This window comes from Colias philodice, chromosome 21, assembly GCF_061535455.1.
Source record: "Colias philodice isolate Cphi_HAF_F1 chromosome 21, ilColPhil1 Martin Lab GWU primary, whole genome shotgun sequence".
Taxonomy (NCBI): domain Eukaryota; kingdom Metazoa; phylum Arthropoda; class Insecta; order Lepidoptera; family Pieridae; genus Colias; species Colias philodice.
In genome coordinates, this window is record NC_143106.1 from 4,334,749 (window position 1) to 4,354,129 (window position 19,381).

Consider the following 19,381-nt stretch of genomic DNA (forward strand, 5'->3'; position numbering starts at 1 on the left):
TGATATTCCGTCACGCAAACAGAGCTAACTGCCCCCCTAGTCAAGTGGCTTTCTGTTAGCGTAGCGTTCAATAGAATAGACTACGAATGTATGAGATTGACGTAACCTGTAGATACGTTTATCTACAGCCTACGTCAATCTCATACATTCGTAGTCTATTCTATTGAACGCTACGCTAACAGAAAGCCACTTGACTAGGGGGGCTGAACATGGATGTTATTTTCTAGACATATTACATTTCGCATACTACCTACATTTGGTTTATTCTATATTTGGATTTCCTTAATTTATAATCGGCTGATGCGGAAGATAATTATTAAAAAAATATTTCATTTAAATGTTAAAATGAATTACTTAGTTTCGTTGATAAAAATATTATAAAAAACATAACAATTAACCACGTCGTATTAACGTACAATTAAATAGGCTGATTAATGGCTGATTATTATTTTTTATTGCGAAAAGTTTACAATTTTTTCATTGATTATCTAAAGTTTAACTTTATGTAAAAACACTTGAAATCCCTGAATGTACTTACACGAGTAACCAAGAATTTTGTTTAATATTTAATTGTTCAATTAAAAAATAATAATTGTTGTCTCATTAAGTAACTTATAATGCCTAAACATAAAAAGAAAAATACATAATTACACTCAAAAGTTGGTAGATATAAAGCATATTCTAATTCTGAATACACAGACTATGTTTGATGCGGATATGCGGAAAATAACTTCCCGCCACAAACACATGTGCACAATTTTATTTCGTAAATAATGGATTCTTACAAAACTACAATTAATATAATTTTGTACTAATATTATAAAGCTGAAGAGTTTGTTTGTTTGTTTGAACGCGCTAATCTCAGGTCGGAATGAAAGGACTGGTCGGATTTGAAAAATTCTTTCGGTGTTAGATAGCTCATATAACGAGGAAGGCTATATCATCATGCTAGTACCAACCGGAGTGGAATCACGCGGGTGAAACCGCGAGGCGCAGCTAGTAGTTAATGCAATAAAACTATAAAATTTAGTAATACGTGGCCAAAGCTATGGGTGAATGACGACCGGATAGAAACAATCCACTATTATAAAAAATTTCGAAATACTTTTTTGTCATTTCATACAGATATACAGATAACATAAATATAACTCAATCTGAGTATAAAATATAATGTGAGGTAATCGACTTGTTCGAAAACCGAAAAGTTCAATGACATGTGTATGACCTGCTGTTAACGGAGAATGATATGACCGTCATATGACTTGAATCCTTGCTTAATATTGATAAATAAGAACAAATAAAAAATCCATAGTTCATATTATATATACATAATATTATAAATAAGATTAAATAATTTAATCTGGTATAGATTTTTTATATATAGATATTTTAATATTGAAAGACGATTTAAAAGTAACATACACGCACGTGGACGTCATAAAACACGTCATCAAAATATTTAAGTTCTATATTAAATACTCTACAAACATATTATTTGACTTATCCTAAAACTTTTGTTATTTTAATAATAATTCTGCTTAGCATCGATGTAACACAGATAAATACTCGAAGATGTGATTGTAATATAACGTATATCATATCTGTTTAAAAGACATTGCTTTTGTACTTTTGTACAACTCTATGAAAGGCTCTTTGAGACAATCACTGCTCATATTATATAGAATTAATAAAATATATCGTGCGTCAAAATTAAAAATAATACAAGAGGAAAGTTACATACATTTTATAATACGCAGCGATATTATGAATACGACAATCAAAGTGCACTGTATGCGTAATATAAAACTCTTTGTTACAGTTTTAATATAGTATCACTTCGTACAGCTTCCTTATTAATGAAATGTACACAAAAATCCTGACCTGTTTTATTTTGATGTTTAACACCGCGATACTTTGCAAGCAGTTTACAATACGCCTTCGTAGCGAGAGGTTATACTTTTAAGAAGTAATTATCCATTAAAATGCAGTTCAAGCCCAAAAATACTTTGTTGCACCTTCGTCCCGATTCAACCGATGTTATTCTTAAAGAATATAATTTGGACAAGCCGGGAGCTATGGAGGAGTCTATCAAAATATTACGGGAATGGGTTAAGAAACAACCGCATTTTACTAGGACTGACTTCAGTGAGTATTTTTTTTATATTATTTTAATTTAATAATTTAATTCGGGAATGGATATTATTATATATATTATTTTAATAATAACTATCTTTCGGTGATGGATTGGAATAAGGCTCAAAAAGAAAAGGCACAAGACAGTTCGTGATTATATTGTATTTAGTTAATAATTTTAATTGCATGTTATTTAATAAAGTGAGGTAACACTTATTTAAAATGGAGAAATCAAGAAAATTATCTATTCGGATCTTGCTTAAATAATTACATGTTACAAGTTCTATTCAACAAGAAAATCAGATTTGCGATTAAAATATTTAAGACAAGTTTGTAACAGTTACTTTTGAAATCGTTGGTTTATAGATAGAATATTATAAAAAGAAAATTTATGTAGACGAAATCATAGGACAATTATTTTATATTTTATTCGACTCGACCACTCATATTAATTATTAAAATGTTGTCCAAATTCGATTGTATTTCAATTAAAAACCCACCTCGATAGACCCATTCATTTATCTTTATTTCTGTCTAAAGTGTAGAGATTTTACTCGTTTTTAGCTCGTTAATATTTATAAGAACGAATTTGTTGATTTAAGCAAATTGAATAATTATCTATACATCATTCAACAACTTTATCTCTAAAAATCGAACCTACAAGGATCAACGAATAATAGTTGAGACAACAAAAATTACTAGCTGTGCCTGAGTTCTCCTTTTTTTAAACTTTCTACTCCATTGAAATGTTACATTTTTTAGGCCTAACCTTGCATTTTTTAGAGGACGCAATTTTATGTTTTTGATGTGTAGGGGGGGTCAGTGAGTAGCTAAAACCAAGTTTGTGGGGTTGCCACCCTTGTCCCACGGCCGCCATCTTGAAAATAGCGGTTGAAATGGTTTTTACGGTATATCTCTTAAACTATTTATCTGATAAAAAAATTGTTAGCATTATTTGTTGCAAATTAAATTTTCTACAACTTTGTCCAGTAACTTTTTGTCGTAGAACTATAAATAAAAAAGTTATAAGCGAAAACGTTCAGAAATTAGAGCTTTTTATATTTTTCAATAAAACTTTTTTTTATCATTTTACGAAGAAATGATATCAGACCATTTTTGTAGATTGTTTTTCGAGGAACAACTTTTATATACAACATTTTTTCATTACGTCAATAGCTAAGGTTTTACAGCGCTCTGAAGTGAGTACTATTTGTCAGTACTCCTAACTATACATACCTATAATGGCTATTGGCTCTTTTCCCAGACTCCAGAACAATGGAAGCACACTGCAGAACATTTCAGCCCTGCTTTTCGACGTAAAAAAAACGCGCTTCCAGACTTCAAGTCAGTTCAGTCAATAATTAATTATTAATAATATTGAAAGAAAGAAAGAAAGATCATTTATTTGACTCCAAAATAATAACAAACACAATTGACACAGAATACAATACTTAATTAAAATTAAAACAACACAACATGAAACAAAACAATACAATTATAATAAATGAAAGAGTAAAATAAAATAAAATGAAGCCGAAAAGTGGAGCCAAGTCAGGTACTCAGGCCAACTCAGCATAAGTTGCAATATAGTTGCAACGCTGATTTTCAGTGGCCCCTCTCTGAAGCGATTGGAGCGGCAGTACGTTCATAGATAGATATTATATATATTATATACATATATAAATATATTTACATATAATAAGCTTATTGAATAAAATACATAATTATAATAATTTAACTTAATATTAATGGATAAATGTTAAGGTTTAAATAAAAATAATAATACGTAATAATATAGATAGATAGATAGTATACCTACATAATGTGTAAAACCTAATGACAGTGAATAACCATCACACAACTAAGGTTGGAACTCAAACTCCTGCAATAAGTGTTTTTTATATTAATGTTGAAATAATGCTAACAATTTTTTTATCAGATAAATAGTTAAAGAGATATATCGTAAAAACCATATCAACCGCTATTTTCAAGATGGCGGCCGTGGGACAAGGGTGGCGACCCCACAAACTTGGTGATAGCTTCACACTGAACCCCCCTACACATCAAAAAAATAAAATTGCGTCCTCTAAAAAATGCAACCCCAAATGTAACTTTTCAATGGAATATTCTTGTATATAAGATCTCCAATATCTATCTGAGTTTGCCTAGCAACGTTCTTATTTGTTGAAATTATAAGAACATTCTAGACCTTTCCACACATCAAAAAAATAAAATTGCGTCCTCTAAAAAATGCAACCCCAAATGTAACTTTTCAATGGAATATTCTTGTATATAAGATCTCCAATATCTATCTGAGTTTGCCTAGCAACGTTCTTATTTGTTGAAATTATAAGAACATTCTAGACCTTTCCACCGTTGCTAGGCAACTTAATGAGTGATAATATATCGATTTATGTAAAAGAGGCCCAATAATTAATTCGTGATATCCTTTTCGAGTATTAGCTTGACGATACAAGCTTTTCACACGTATATATGAATAAAAGGTGTTTGTATGCTATGTGATATTATAAGCCAAAATATTGTCAGTTGTCAGTGTGAATTCAATTTTTTTGAATATGTAGTCAAATATGTTATAATAACAATTAATACTTAATATCCTATTTATTTGAATGACTAGCTAGCTCTTCGCCCGCACCTTCGTCCGCGTTGTCAAAAGAAAACTCGCGTTGTTTCCGTTTCCGTGGGATTTTCGGGATAAAAACTATTATATCTGTTAATCAAAGTTACCTTCTATATTATGTGAGCCAAATTTCATGAAAATCGGTTCTGTAGTTTTTACACGAAGGAGTAACAAACAAACATACAAACTTTCGCATATAATATTAGTAGGATTTCTTGTGCCTAATGCCTCTTTCATTTAGAAATTAATGAATTATAGCGATTTATTCATTATTTTTTAATAGGTATATCCAAAATAATGCTCTGATAAAAATTGACAATTTTAATTTATATTGAAAGCAAGAATATACTTTGCAAAGATTTAAAAGTAATTAGATGAAGTGGCTAGGTAAATCAACATTAAAAAGGCGATACAATATTTTATTTGAATATAAAATATTTCACTAATTAATTAATATATTATTAAAAAAACTATTCATAATTTTTATTTTAAGTCAATTCAAAAGTTTTTATTCGTCTATTTGGATGATTTTGTTTATTTTTTGTTACCAAACTACACAGTTTTTATTAAATTTATTCTTTTTCTCATTCATAAAATGATAATAAATGCAATATAATTAAAAAAGTACCTAACAATGCATAATTAAAACAAATGATGAATTATACCCGCATATATTTTTATTAACATAGGTAGTAGTAATTTAAATTTTATACATATTGAATATTCATGAACTAAAGCAATGTAATAAAATGGAAGAAAAGCGTAATATATTTATGATTAATTTCCGAAGCAAATATCTGCATCTGCATGCCTATGATTAGGTACTTTCATGCAGAATTTAAAACAAAACATTATATTATTTTTATTTATTTATTACACTTTATTGTAATACATTCACTTAAAAATAGGAAACAATAAAAAGAAAATATGGTACAAGAAAGATGTAGTACAATCGGCGGCCTTATCACTAAGCAGTGATCTCTGCCAGGCAACCAAACGGTAAAAAAGCGAAATATTTAGTAAATAAAATTTTGTAAATAAAATTAGAATTTAAATATAAACATGAAAATAAAAAAAAAGTAACTATGATACTTACACAAAAAGTACATTATATTATGCACATATAAATAACTATACATACATGTATAATAACTATACTATAAATAACCTTACATAATATATATACAATATATGTATTATAATAGACAAATAAATAAATAATTAATGATAATACATACATAAAACTACATAAAGTATAAAAAATATATTCTATAATACTAATAAATGTAAATACATATAATAAATATACTATTCCGAATTAAAGGCTGATAAAAAGAAATGTTTCCGAACAAGGTTTTTAAATGAGGGTAAAGAGGGAGCAAGTCTTATCTTTAGTGGTAAGGAGTTCCATAGCTTAACAGCAGTGGCAGTAAAAGAATCACCAAAGAAGTGTGTGTGTCGAGATGGGGTACACAAAATAAGTCTGTCAACGGATCGAAGAGAGTAGTTTTCACAGTGTAGAAATGAAAAGTTATTCTTAAGGTAGGAAGGAGTGATGGGATCGAAAAGGATACGGTATAATAATTGAAGGTAATGGAGATTACGTCGCATGCGAATGGGGAGCCACTTGAGACGTCTACGATATAAAGATACATGGTCGAATTTCCGAAGGCCAAAGATAAATCGTATTAGAAGATTTTGTAGACGCTCAAGTTTCTCCATGCTCTCAACTGTAAGGTCAGGAAAGCACGCATCCGCGTAATCGAGGATAGGGAAAAGGAGGGATTGCGCTAACATAATTTTTGTTGGAATTGGCAAAAAGTTTCGCAGACGCCGTAGAGAACCACATGCTGCGTACACCTTTCGACTTATCTCTTGTATGTGATGAGACCAGGAAAGTGTTTGGTCAAAGGTAACACCTAAATTTTTAACAACTTTGCTATATGGGATGGTAACACCACCAAGTATGATACTAGGCAAAGCACCCCAGTCAATTTCAGAGATGAGATACGGACTTCCTATAATGATGACTTGACTTTTTGCAGGATTGATTTTAAGACCGTACTCATCGCACCATTTGACCACAGTTGCAAGCTCAGCGTTGGTAAAATGAATAGCACTAGGTAAGTTAGTAACGGATGCCTGGGTATAAATTTGCAAGTCGTCAGCATACATATGGTAGAGCGAAGATAAACGAGATGTTAGAGAATTTATAAAAATAGAAAAAAAGGAGAGGTGACAACACGCCACCCTGCGGCACACCGGCTGTGACAGCGGCCCAAGAAGAGTGAGTTTCACCCATAAGGACGCGCTGCCGTCGGCCACGCAGGTAGTTATGAAACCAGTCAATCACCGAAGTTGGGATGTTAATCAAACGCAGCAAACTCAGCAGTATGTCAAAATCAACGGTGTTAAAAGCATTGCTGAAATCGAGAAGAGTGAGAACTGTGAGCTTCTTATTATCCATCCCTGCACGAATGTCGTCTGCTACCTTGACTAGAGCCGTAGTGGTGCTATGACCGGAGCGGAACCCAGATTGAAAAGGACTCAGGATATTATTTAGGTTAAGGAAAGTGGTTAATTGTTGATGGATAAGGCGCTCTAAGACCTTTGACAGGAACGGTAAAATAGAAATAGGGCGGTAGTCGGATAATAATTTGGGATTGGATTTTTTAGGTAAAGGTATAATATGAGCAGATTTCCAACATTCAGGGAAGGTTCCAGAAGAAAGAGAGAAATTGAGGATATGTGTAATGGTAGGGATAATTATATCGAGGATAGGAATAAGCATTCTACGACTCACAAGATCACAGCCGGCAGCGTTAGAGGTGATGGATAATATGCTTTTCTTAACATCACAATCGGTGAGTTGACTAAAACAGAACGGAGGAAATTCTGGAGTTGGAAATGAAGAAAGGTTATCTAAAGTGAGTTGCTTTAAAGTATTATTAATATTAACTGCAGATGAAAAATGTTGATTTAAAAGATCTATATTAACGTTAGAAGAGGTTTGAAGGGGTGATTTACCAACTCCCAGGCATTTTAGAAAGTTCCATATTTTGAGGTTGTCGCCGTTCTCGACAGATGCGTGAATATGGCGTCGTTGTGCGTCTCTACACAATATGTTGCAACGATTACGTATTGATTTGTATTTTTCCCTGGCATCGTCCGTTTTAGCAGATTTGTATTTGGCCTTTGCTCTAGTCTTCCTGTTTAAGAGAGATTTAAGGTCCGGTGATATCCAAGGAGCTGGTGTATGTTTTCTCTTAACAGGTCGAGAAGGCGCGTGTTTATCATATAAGCTAATAATAAGGTTATTAAATAAGCTAATCTTCCTATCAACGGTCTCGGCATCGACGATACCCTGCCAATCACAGCTTTTTGCATCAGCAGATAGCTGACTAAGATCAATTCCAGCAAAATTACGCAGCATGACCTTGGAGGGTTTAAATTTGGGAGGACGAAGGTTATAGGACACATAGATGAGGTCATGGAAGGAAAAGGCATCGGCAGGACATTGACCGTGCTTAGATACAAAATAAGGAGAAGAGACAATAAGCAAATCAAGGAGAGAGGGGTTACAGCCGGGAAAGAAATGGGTAGGGTTGAGCGGGAGGGCCTGGAGACTGTGGGAGTTGAGGAGGGAGAGTAACTTCTTACTACGGCTATCGCCTTTTAATAAGCACGTGTTAAAGTCACCCATAAGGATAATATGATCATATTGTGGAGAAAAAAGGTCGAGGAGATGTTCAAAATTGGAAAAATAATCGAATTTTATTGGAAAAATAATGTTGGTAACCCGATTGTTGTTGACCATATACTCATAAATCATAATTATAGGCTCTTTTTTGTATATGTTATAAATAAAATTTGCCATATTATTATAGTCGTGAGTGAAAAAACGCAAACAAGGAAAATGTGATATTCTGTTATATTATATTTTCTAGATTATAATAAAGAAATTATTACATTATCAATTATAAACAGCCAGACCGGGGAAAAACAATAATTGGTGCTTTGGAAAATCCCCTTATTTTTAGAGCCTTTTACACTATGGACACTTACTTATTGTGATCTGGTAACCCCCATGATGTCTTTAAGCAGTGTTATTTCCAGGGCGGGAAAATGATGGCGCTAAACGAAATAATATTGCTTTAAGACATTATGATACAGAGGCTGATCTCTTTATTCCGGTATCAGGATACTTTTTCAGAAAAAGATTATTTTTCGAATATCTGACAAAATAATGTCCTGATACGTAGTAGCTGCTAAGGGAACGAATCTATACTAATATTATAAAGCTGAAGAGTTTGTTTGTTTGTTTGAACGCGCTAATCTCAGGAGCAACTGGTCCGATTTGAAAAATTCTTTCAGTTTCTTATAGCCCATTTATCGAGAAAATTTTAGGGCTATATAATATCATCTCCCTAAGACCAACAGGAGCGGAGCAATGCGGGTGAAACCGCGAGGCACAGCTAGTAAAACATAAACAGCGCCTTCTCTCATAGTTTTTGACGGAGTACAAATTAAACTATTTTATAATTATAATGGTTATCTTCTAGTGGTGTCTCAAGCATGTGAGCAAGGTGCTATTATATATAATATATAACATATAACATTGTATAACATATAATAATATGTTATACAATGTTTGAAGATGTCGCAACGAAATAATAACGAAGAAAGCCTGTTTACTCTGTAGCAAATTAGTGGCAGTTAGTGCTTGCAAAAATGTATTACTTATCCGTTATCATAAGTCATAACAATATGCAAGCTGTCATAATAAAAAATAATATCGTCGGTTCATTTGTATAATAGAATTAGGTGTTGTTTACTACGAATCATATTTGCTAATGCAAATATTGTGTTGCTATTTAAATAGAAACACCAAACAATAATATTAAATGATGACATAGCTGATGTAATAACATTATTAGTTATTACCTACGCATTTATGAAAAAATAAATATTTCATTTTAGAACATTAAATTAGAATCGATCTCATTTAAACGCTGCGTCATTTATTTTTCAACATGTTAGATATTTTTTGTAAAAACAAACAAATAATAATTAACAATTAGCAAAATAAAATAACACTGCGCAAGGAAACAAAAACTATTAAAGAAAAAACCGGCCAAGTGCGAGTCGGGCTCGCGCACAAAGGGTTCCGTAGCAGCAAATATAATAAATTACAGTTAAATCAACCTATCTCAAAAACTATAAGAGATACTTTGATCAAACCAAAAATCGTTGAAAGAGTTAATTAGCATGCATCACCTCTATTTTTTTTAGAATTTTATACCCCGTAGTTATAAAAATAGAGGGGGGGGGACATACTTTTTACGACTTTGAGAGCTGATATCTCAAAAACCGTTCACTTTAAGAAAAATGTTTTTTAGAAAACTTTATATCATTTTAAAAGACCTTTCCATTGATACCCCACACGGGTATGTACATCGAAAAAAAAAATTTCATCCCTCAGTTACATGTATGGGGGGCCCCACCCCCAATTCTTTTTTTTACTATTTAGTGTCATATTTTTGTAGCGGTTCATACAACACATATTCCCATCAAATTTCATCACTGTAGTACTTATAGTTTCCGAGTAAATCGGCTGTGACAGACGGACAGACGGACAGACGGACAGACGGACATGACGAAACTATAAGGGTTCCGTTTTTGCCATTTTGGCTACGGAACCCTAAAAAGGAACACAAAATACTAACATATTATGTATTATTATTTATTTATTGAGATCGGTATTTCTTGAGATCTTTGGCCAGAACTTCTAGAAAGCTCAGATTATAATAAGCTCACTTTAATTTAAAAACGACAATATTTGTATTCTATTGAATAAAAACTTCAAGTGCAAGCTAAATTGAACCTTGCAATAATTACATACATAATGAAACGATTTTCTCAATTTACAGCTGATGGATACCTGCGCTCAACAATCTTGGAGGGAAAGGGCTCGATTGAGAAGGCAAAACAATACATCGATAGAATGTGCACCCTGAGGACGCTATTGCCTCAGTGTTTTGGCGTTATCGATGTCAGAAATGATTTTAAAGATGTATTCGAAGTAACGTAAGTAATTTTAAGGGAATTTCCAATAAATAACGGGGTTTTTTTTATTGTACTTTGTTAATACGCATTATTTAGACATGGGAAATTGTTTCAAAAAATCCCGCGCTCATGTTCTATTGTTAATTTTTTACATGTTTTTTTGACGTGCATAATATAAATTATACGTACCTATTTATTGCGTAGAAAATGTTTTAATTAAATGAAGTACCACCTACTTACTTGGTATAAATTTACAAAATTAAAATAATTAATACAGTCTACTTTCTCTTACAAAATTTCGCACAGAATGTGCAAAAGCAATAACCTGTTATGCAACGAAGGTAATAGGGTTTGTGACGTCATCAACCGAAAAAGGTTATGAGTAAAAGCGGATTTCACACGAGTCAATGATATTATTTTGTTCAAAAGTATATATAGCCTTGACTTTAAGACTTATCAAATATAAAATTCTGGAGCCTATTACCATACATATATACATAATTATTCGCCCACATGTTCGTTATTTTGTATATATTAATATAAATAAGGAACTCATTACGCATTAATTGTAGATGTGGTTTACGAAAATATACCGGAATATTCCTTTTAATTTCCGTCTATATTAAATTAAATTTTTGTTCAATTTACTTCCTTGTTCAGTTTATCGAGGTCCCAAGAAAGTTGTTGGGAATTAAATTTAATATATTACTAGCGGTCCCTCCCGGCTTCGCCCGTGGTACGTAGTATATTATTACTAGCGGTCCGCCCCGGCTTCGCCCGTGGTACATATGAAAAATAGATGTTGGCCGATTCTCAGACTTACCCGATATGCACAGAAAATTTCATGAGAATCGGTACACCCGTTTCGGAGGAGTATGCAGACTAACATTGTGACACGAGAATTTTATATATAAGAAGATAAGATATAAGATTACTCTGTTGTGGTACCTACATGTAACTTTGAAGTTGAATCGAACTGCACATGGTGTGCGAATTTTATTATAATCGGTTAAGTGGTTTAGGAGTCCATTGAGGACAAACATTGTGACACGAGATTTATATATATGTTACCGGAAATGTATGAAATCAAGGAATTGTATACAATTCCTAGGAAATGTGTACAATTCCGATACCATTTAGGAAATGTATAAAATATTGTTTAAAAAACTATTTAATGCATGCATATCCTAGGAAATGTATAATCTTCCTAAGAATTGTATACAATTCCAATATCGTATTAGGAAATGTGTAAAGTAAATGCTTTCTGTAATAAAACACGTTGTTATTTTTTTTTATTATAGCTCTTATTGATACAATCGGGTAACAGTCATACCATAAAATTGTAATAATATTATGTTCATATTATTATCTTACTAATTAACATTTTAAAAATCAACTATCTAACTTTTAACGTAAATATCACAAAATCAACTTATATTTATTCTTATAAAATCAAATTTTCATTTGGCAAGTAATCAGTCCCCTCGTCCTATTACATTACGGCTAGCTGTTTTAATATGCCGAAAATTCGTCTTTTTCCAAAATTCTACAAAAAAAAGGTCGCGAGCCGACGGAGCCCCACTTCGTGGGGCTCCTATTTCTGTGTAGTTTTAAAAAACACGAACCTAACCTAACCCACCCCCTTATCCAAACCAAAAATTTCTGATTACGAATTATCGGCATAAAGAAAAGTGAAGTCCCGTGTCCCCAAGTGGGGTAAGGGGCAGATGCATTATTCATATATCTGTTTCACTGATCGATTTTCTTTTGGGACAAGTAGGTGATCAGCCTTCTGTGTCCTACCAGACCGAGATATTTTTTTTTTCTTCGTCTCCACCGGGAATTGAACCCAGGACCCCTCGGTGCTACGCTCACGCGTCAACCACTGTACCAAGGATCGGCATAGTTACTACAAAATGCCGACCGTTTGTAAACGGTCAGATTATAATATACAATTTGCCTGCGACATTTCATATCTTAAATGTTTTACATTTCCGATAGCTATTTAGGAAATGTATAGATTTCCTAGGAAATGTGTATAAAATAATTTATTTCACACATTTCCGTGCGATTTTAGGAATTATATACATTTCCTAGGAATTGTATACAATGACGGATTACATACATTTCCGGTAACATATATATATTAAGATAAGATTTGCAAATAATCCGTTCAAAGTTCAAGTTTTAAAAAATGCTTACTTTTTAAGATTATCATGCGAAGAAAAAATGTTGATTATGTTTAATGTGTTTCTTTTTATTTTTATAACTTAAATGTCGTTTAATTAGGAAAATATTACGCAATAATTTTTTTTTTATATTTTTTTCAGTACTCCGGTAATTTTACCGAATTTGACTAAGGAGCATTACAGAGTATTCGTATCGAAGCTCACAGCGAATGTAACGGATACAGCGCAGATAACAAATTACTTCAGATATGGATATTTGGTAAAACTTGTTTATTTTATTTGTAATTTAATTATTCTTGTAAAACTTGAGCGAGTTTCGGCAACATCATTATTGAATTAATTTGAATTTAACCGAGTTGTTGGGGAATTTTATGAATCAAAAAGCATTTAGAAATTAAATACAATTTTAAAATATTAAACATTTTTTTCGTTATGTTATTTATCAGACTAGCTTTTTGAATCCGAAAGTTTGCATAGATGGATACTTATGATGGATGTTTAAATGTTTGTGTTCACGCAAAAAATAATGTAGCGATTTCGCTAAAATTTAGTATGCACGTAAATTATAGCCTAGACTATGTATGTACAATTTTTATTCGGCTACCAAGTCAGCAAAATATCATAATACGTAGACAGCACTTTTATTGCAATTGTAAATTAAGCTTATGACATGCTTCGGTAATTTATTTTATATTTGTTTTTACCTTATGAAAAAAAGGTTAAATATTTTATTTACAACATAGTCCATTGAAATGTTACATTTTTTAGGCCTAACCTTGCGTTTTTAAGAGGACGCAATTTTGTTTTATTGATATGTAGGGGGGGTCAGTGTAAAGCTAAAACCAGGATTGTGGGGTCGCCACCCTTATCCCACGGCCGCCATCTTGAAAATAGCGGTTTAAATGGTTTTTACGATATATCTCTTAAACTATTTATCTGATAAAAAAATATCGTTAACATTATTTGCTGCAAATTAAATTCTCTACAACTTTGGTTCAGTAACTTTTCGTCGTAGAACTATAAATAAAAAAGTTATAAGCGAAAATGTTCAGAAATTAGAGCTATTTATATATTTCAATAAAACTTTTTAAAGTGAAACTTTTATTACGTCGTCTCAAACTTTTTGGTCTGTGTAGCGCATGTCGCGTGTATCGCGGCTGCCGAGTAGGTATACCTACTCGGCAGCCGACCGTCACGCGACATGCGCTACACAAAGCAGTGTTCGGAACCGTTCCAACAGTTTCACTTTTACCGTGGTTTCATAAAACCACACAACATTTTTTTATCATTTTACGAAGAAATGATATCAAACCATTTTTGTAGATTATTTTTCGAGGAACAACTTTTATGTACAACATTTTTCATTACGTTTAAACTAAGGTTTTACAGCGCTCTGAAGTGAGTACTTTTTTTCAGTACTCTTAACTGTACATATATTGGCTATTGGCTCTTTTCCCATACTCCAGAACAATAGAAGCACACTGCAGAACATTTCAGCCCTGCTTTTCGACGTAAAAAAAACGCGCTTCCAGACTCTACCTCCTGGGTGGTGGGGAAAAGATTCAATAATTAATTATTAATAATATTGCAAAATTAATTATTAAAAATATTATAATAACAAAAAAAAAACAATTACTGATGACAAATTATTATTAGTACACACATTATATAAGTATACTGTATAGTTCAGAGTACTGAAAATCAGTACTCACTTTGAAGCGGTGTAAAACCTTAGCTATTTACTTAATGAAAAAATGTTGTATATAAAAGTTATTCCTCGAAAAACAATCTACAAAAATGGTCTGAAATTTTTTCTTCGTAAAATGAAAAAAAAAAGTTTTATTGAAAAACAAATATCTCTAATTTCTGAACATTTTCACTTATAACTTATTTATTTATAGTTCTACGACAAAAAGTTACTGGACCAAAGTTGTAGAGAATTTAATTTGCAACAAATAATGTAACCAAATTTTTTTTATCAAATAAATAGTTTAAGAGATATATCGTAAAAACCATTTCAACCGCTATTTTCAAGACGGCGGCCGTGGGACAAGGGTGGCGACCCCACAAACTTGGTGATAGCTTCACACTGACCCCCTCTACACCTCAAAAAAACAAAATTGCGTCCTCTAAAAAATGCAACCCCAAATGTAACTTTTCAATGGACTAACAGTAGGTATATATGGTTTTGATTTTATTATTACATACCTAGAACAGAAACTGAATAAGAAGTTCTTTTAAACGAGACTGATCTATACTAATATTATAAAGCTGAAAAGTTTGTTTGTTTGAACGCACTAATCTCGGGAACTACTGGTCCGATTTGAAAAATTCTTTCGGTGTTAGCCAATTTATCGAGAAAGTCAATAGGCTAAATAATATCATCTCGCTAAGACCAACAGGAGCGGAGCACTGCGGGTAAAACCGCGGAGCACAGCTAGTGAATTAATAAATAAATAAACGCGTTGAACTTCAATTGATTAATATTACCTACTTATATTGTATGATTTAATGCTTTTGCAGATTGGAGATTATATAAAGGCCCACGACATCATCACAGGCTACAGGCTGGTTGTCGATTTTACAGATATAAACATGATGGATCTATTAACTAAGCTTAATCCTATGGATCTGAGACACGCCTTGACAATCTATCTTGTAAGTATTCAAAGAGATGTAGAAATCGATAACACAAGTGGATCTTATTATTCTTATATGACTTGGCGTTCTAGATATAAATATTGATAATATGGTTTAGTCATTTGCCAATACATAGCACATAATATTTTAGTTACTATAGTACGAATTGCAATGTTAACATTTCGAAGGAGCGCAGCAATACTGCATAGGTACATACCGTAGCGTCGTAGTATGATATTGTTGCAAAACTAAATCTATACACATCTGCACTTTATTTTTGTTAGTGTTTACTTATTATATTACTTTAAAATTTAAGAATGAGTTAGTTACTTGTAAATTATTTGAAATAAAATTTCTCTAAACCTATTGACCTATAAACTTATGTAAAGGTAGAGAGAAGTCGTGCCACTACAACCAAGTATATATAAGTGAAATCTTATACTATTTCATTACATTCTCATAAAAGTAGATTTGTTTCACGTGAATTAAAGAATCTCCATAATACCTATTGCCTTTAATACACAGAAATTATTTATATCCACAAAACCATCATCAGATTATTGACGTAACTACTATGTCCGTTGACCATAGAACAATATTTACTAAACAATATTTAAATTTCCAGGAAGGCTACGGTATGAAAATCAAAGGGATCCACCTTATAACCGCGTCTAAGTTCATTGATGGTCTAGTAGTTCTCCTGAAACAAATACTGAAACCCAAAGTAGGTGGTCGGATTTACGTGCACAAGTCTTGTGAGGATCTTCACGAAGTTATTGGAAAAGATATCCTGCCTGAGGAGTTTGGTGGCTATGAGAAATCATTGAAAGCTATTCACGGTAAAATATTAATCCCATTATTTTAAAAACGTAAACGTTTAACGATTTATGATTTTTTAACGATTTATCTTTTTTCCTAAAACCAGATGTTAGATAATTCTAGCATGTCTCTATCCATTAGAAATTTATACATTAGTATAAATTTTGTTACATAGATAGATTATTATCATTTACATGTAAGTTACTCTGTATTCTGTAGATGTGTACCTAGTACATAAAAAGGCTGGCTATAGCTAGTACATAAAAAGGCAATTCTTTATTCATAAGATTGAAGTTACAATAGTACGCAAAGAAGTATGCACAAGCCATTATTAATATGAATATAATATGGAATACTGTTTTCATATTATAAAACATGCTACAATATACATTTCGAAAATAACTTTAATTTAGCAACGAGTACAAAGTTGGAAGCCCTTTTTTATTAACCCTAGAAGCCTAATCTACGCCTGCGAGGCGTACAAGAATTCGAATATTGGATGTCTCTTTTTAACGGTTGAAGCTAGCGCGTCGTACTCTTTAGTTATCTCAGTGGCCGACGGGAGCTAGAGGACGGTGCCTGTATCGTTAAGGTAAGTCCCGCCATTTTTGATTTATCGAAGTGTTGCACGCCTATGAGACGTATGTTTAGGCTTTGTGTAACTTTTAACTAAGATTGAGTGATTTTCCTTTTGATTGTTTTTCGTGTATTTTATATCTTTTTTCGGAATTGTTTCAGGTATAAATATGTCACGGTCCAATATATTAAATGAAGACGACATTATCGCAATTTTGAACGGAGGAGACGTCCTTCTCACGAGGATTCAAATTCCGAAGTTGTGGATGACCAGATTATCAACGACGTTCATAGCGAGGACGACAATAATGAGGTGTTTGAGTTTGTTGCATCATTACAAGAATCTGGGCCCTCTGAAGAAACTAATCCAACCATGCATGTCAAAATTTGTGTGTAAGAAATGTTAAAAAAACTATGTGTGGCGAGCACAAGGTTGATTTATGTGTAGACAGTTCCTAAAGTTAATCTAGTCCTTTAAAGTCTGGTTAGATGTAATGTTTGATCTAAAAATATATAATTAACGTGAAAAAAATTGATACTCTATAAAAATAATGTATGTTTTAGTTGATTTTGAAGAAGTTAATTTTTTTGTTCCAATTTATGCATATTGTTTTTTATGTTGTAATAAACAACTGTGATTATAGTTATAATTAATAACAGTGTGGTTTTATTTTTAGTTTATTTCCCAAATTCAAATTTCCGCTTTATTAAAACAATAATAATTAAACAATATACATAAAATAAGGGCTTTTATATGTGTACGCCTCTGAGACGTATATTAAGGCTTTGTGTACGTTCTATATAGATTAGGCTTCTAGGGTTAATAGAATATACTTATATAGCACTGATTTGTGTCTAAATCTAACCTATTAATTAATTTATAAAATTTCCTAATACAGAGGACTGGCTGGAAGAATTATCCCGAGAAGAGTTGAAAAAATACCTACGGGATATCAACTCAGCAAAGACCGACGAAGCTTGCAGACCTTCTGTCAAATTTAACGAGGACTACGCTGGCATGCCCGGAACCTTCAGGGTTTTAAGCCTAGATTAAATATATAAAGCCATTCTTAAAAATATGCATATTCTATATATTATTATTTTAACTCTAAAGTTTTGCTTGCCATCCTAAATAGAGAGGACTGAGCCCCGGGTTGGACTCGGGATAAAAACTAAAAAAAAAACAGCTTATACCACGCAGGAAAAGGTAGCTTTCTAAAGGACGGAGCATTTTATAAATCCGTTTACTTGTTTTTGTGTTTATCCAATATAAACAAACTTACAAGCGGTCGAATATTTTAATTTTATTCGTGTAGGTATTCGTGTATATTGATTGAAATTATTCTTAGGTACATATTTTATATTTGCTCATCATTTAAGGAATAGAATATTAAACATGAAAATCTGTTGTTTAAATGCCGGTTTTTTTTATAATTAAGTATTTTAGTTTTGCGTGACGTAATTAGGTATAAGTAGGCTTAAGCCATTCGACATTTGCATCAACTGAATTAATATAATTAATTATTATAAGTAGCTAAATAAAAGTTCTTATTTATAAACTTGTTTCATTGTATACGATCCACATTATTAATTGAGAGATCAACCAATTCCTTTGTTCCTCTTTTTATTATCAAACAAATATAACAGTCGTTTGTGTCGGTGATAAGGACCATGTTAGAGCTTGTATTTTTTCTCTACACATGTTTTAAAAGCAATCTTGCGGATCAACTGTTTAGTCGATTATATTATGCGCACTTCAATACGTTGCAATCATGTTGCAATACACAATGAGCGTGTGATCGATAGTTGTCCAATTTTAAAATCAAGAGCGAATCGATACAGTTATTGACTTTTTTATCGATCAACTATCGTGTTGACAGTATGCGCCAGTATGTAAAATATTTGTTCAACTAAAAGTTGTATGTATGCGCTAGCACTTAGGCTACTGAACCTGCGAACTTAAATTTTTATGGTTAAGGATTTTAAATTAAGTACTAAAAATAGCATTGGATTACAAGGAACAAGTTTTTCCAAATTTACTTTTATATTTTGAGTAAGATGATCTCATTTTTGGGAAAAAAGATTTTATTTCCGACGAGGCTCGCCATATTTGCTACTTATTATTTATAAGGAGTTTAATTGAAAATAAACGTAAAAAATAACACAATTGTACAATTAATTATTTTAAACACAGTTTTATACTGGAGAACGTCTACTGAGAATTTTGTATATAGGTATGTATATAATTAAGGTGAACAGTGACAGTAGTCTTGTTTCATTATTTAATGTATTATTTTTATTAATAAATACATTACTT

The 19,381-nt window shown here is 32.0% G+C and overlaps 1 protein-coding gene across 1 annotated transcript; it reads left to right on the top strand.

The window, feature by feature from the left end:
- The first annotated feature begins 1,912 nt into the window (after positions 1–1,912).
- LOC149478813 (alpha-tocopherol transfer protein-like) lies at positions 1,913–18,623 on the top strand. The gene is made up of 6 exons (XM_089708467.1): positions 1,913–2,145; positions 10,705–10,861; positions 13,171–13,288; positions 15,553–15,687; positions 16,295–16,508; positions 17,964–18,623. Exons 1-6 carry the CDS (start codon positions 1,983–1,985, stop codon positions 18,116–18,118), a joined length of 942 nt encoding a protein of 313 aa, XP_089564593.1. The 5' UTR covers positions 1,913–1,982; the 3' UTR covers positions 18,119–18,623.
- Positions 18,624–19,381: the final 758 nt, after the last annotated feature.

Excerpts from the sequence above, each read along its gene's own strand:
- LOC149478813 (XM_089708467.1), top strand. The coding sequence starts at position 1,983 with ATGCAGTTCAAGCCCAAAAATACTTTGTTGCACCTTCGTCCCGATTCA. Across the intron at positions 2,146-10,704 it reads TTTTACTAGGACTGACTTCA|CTGATGGATACCTGCGCTCA; the intron begins GTGAGTATTTTT and ends CTCAATTTACAG. Across the intron at positions 10,862-13,170 it reads AAAGATGTATTCGAAGTAAC|TACTCCGGTAATTTTACCGA; the intron begins GTAAGTAATTTT and ends TATTTTTTTCAG.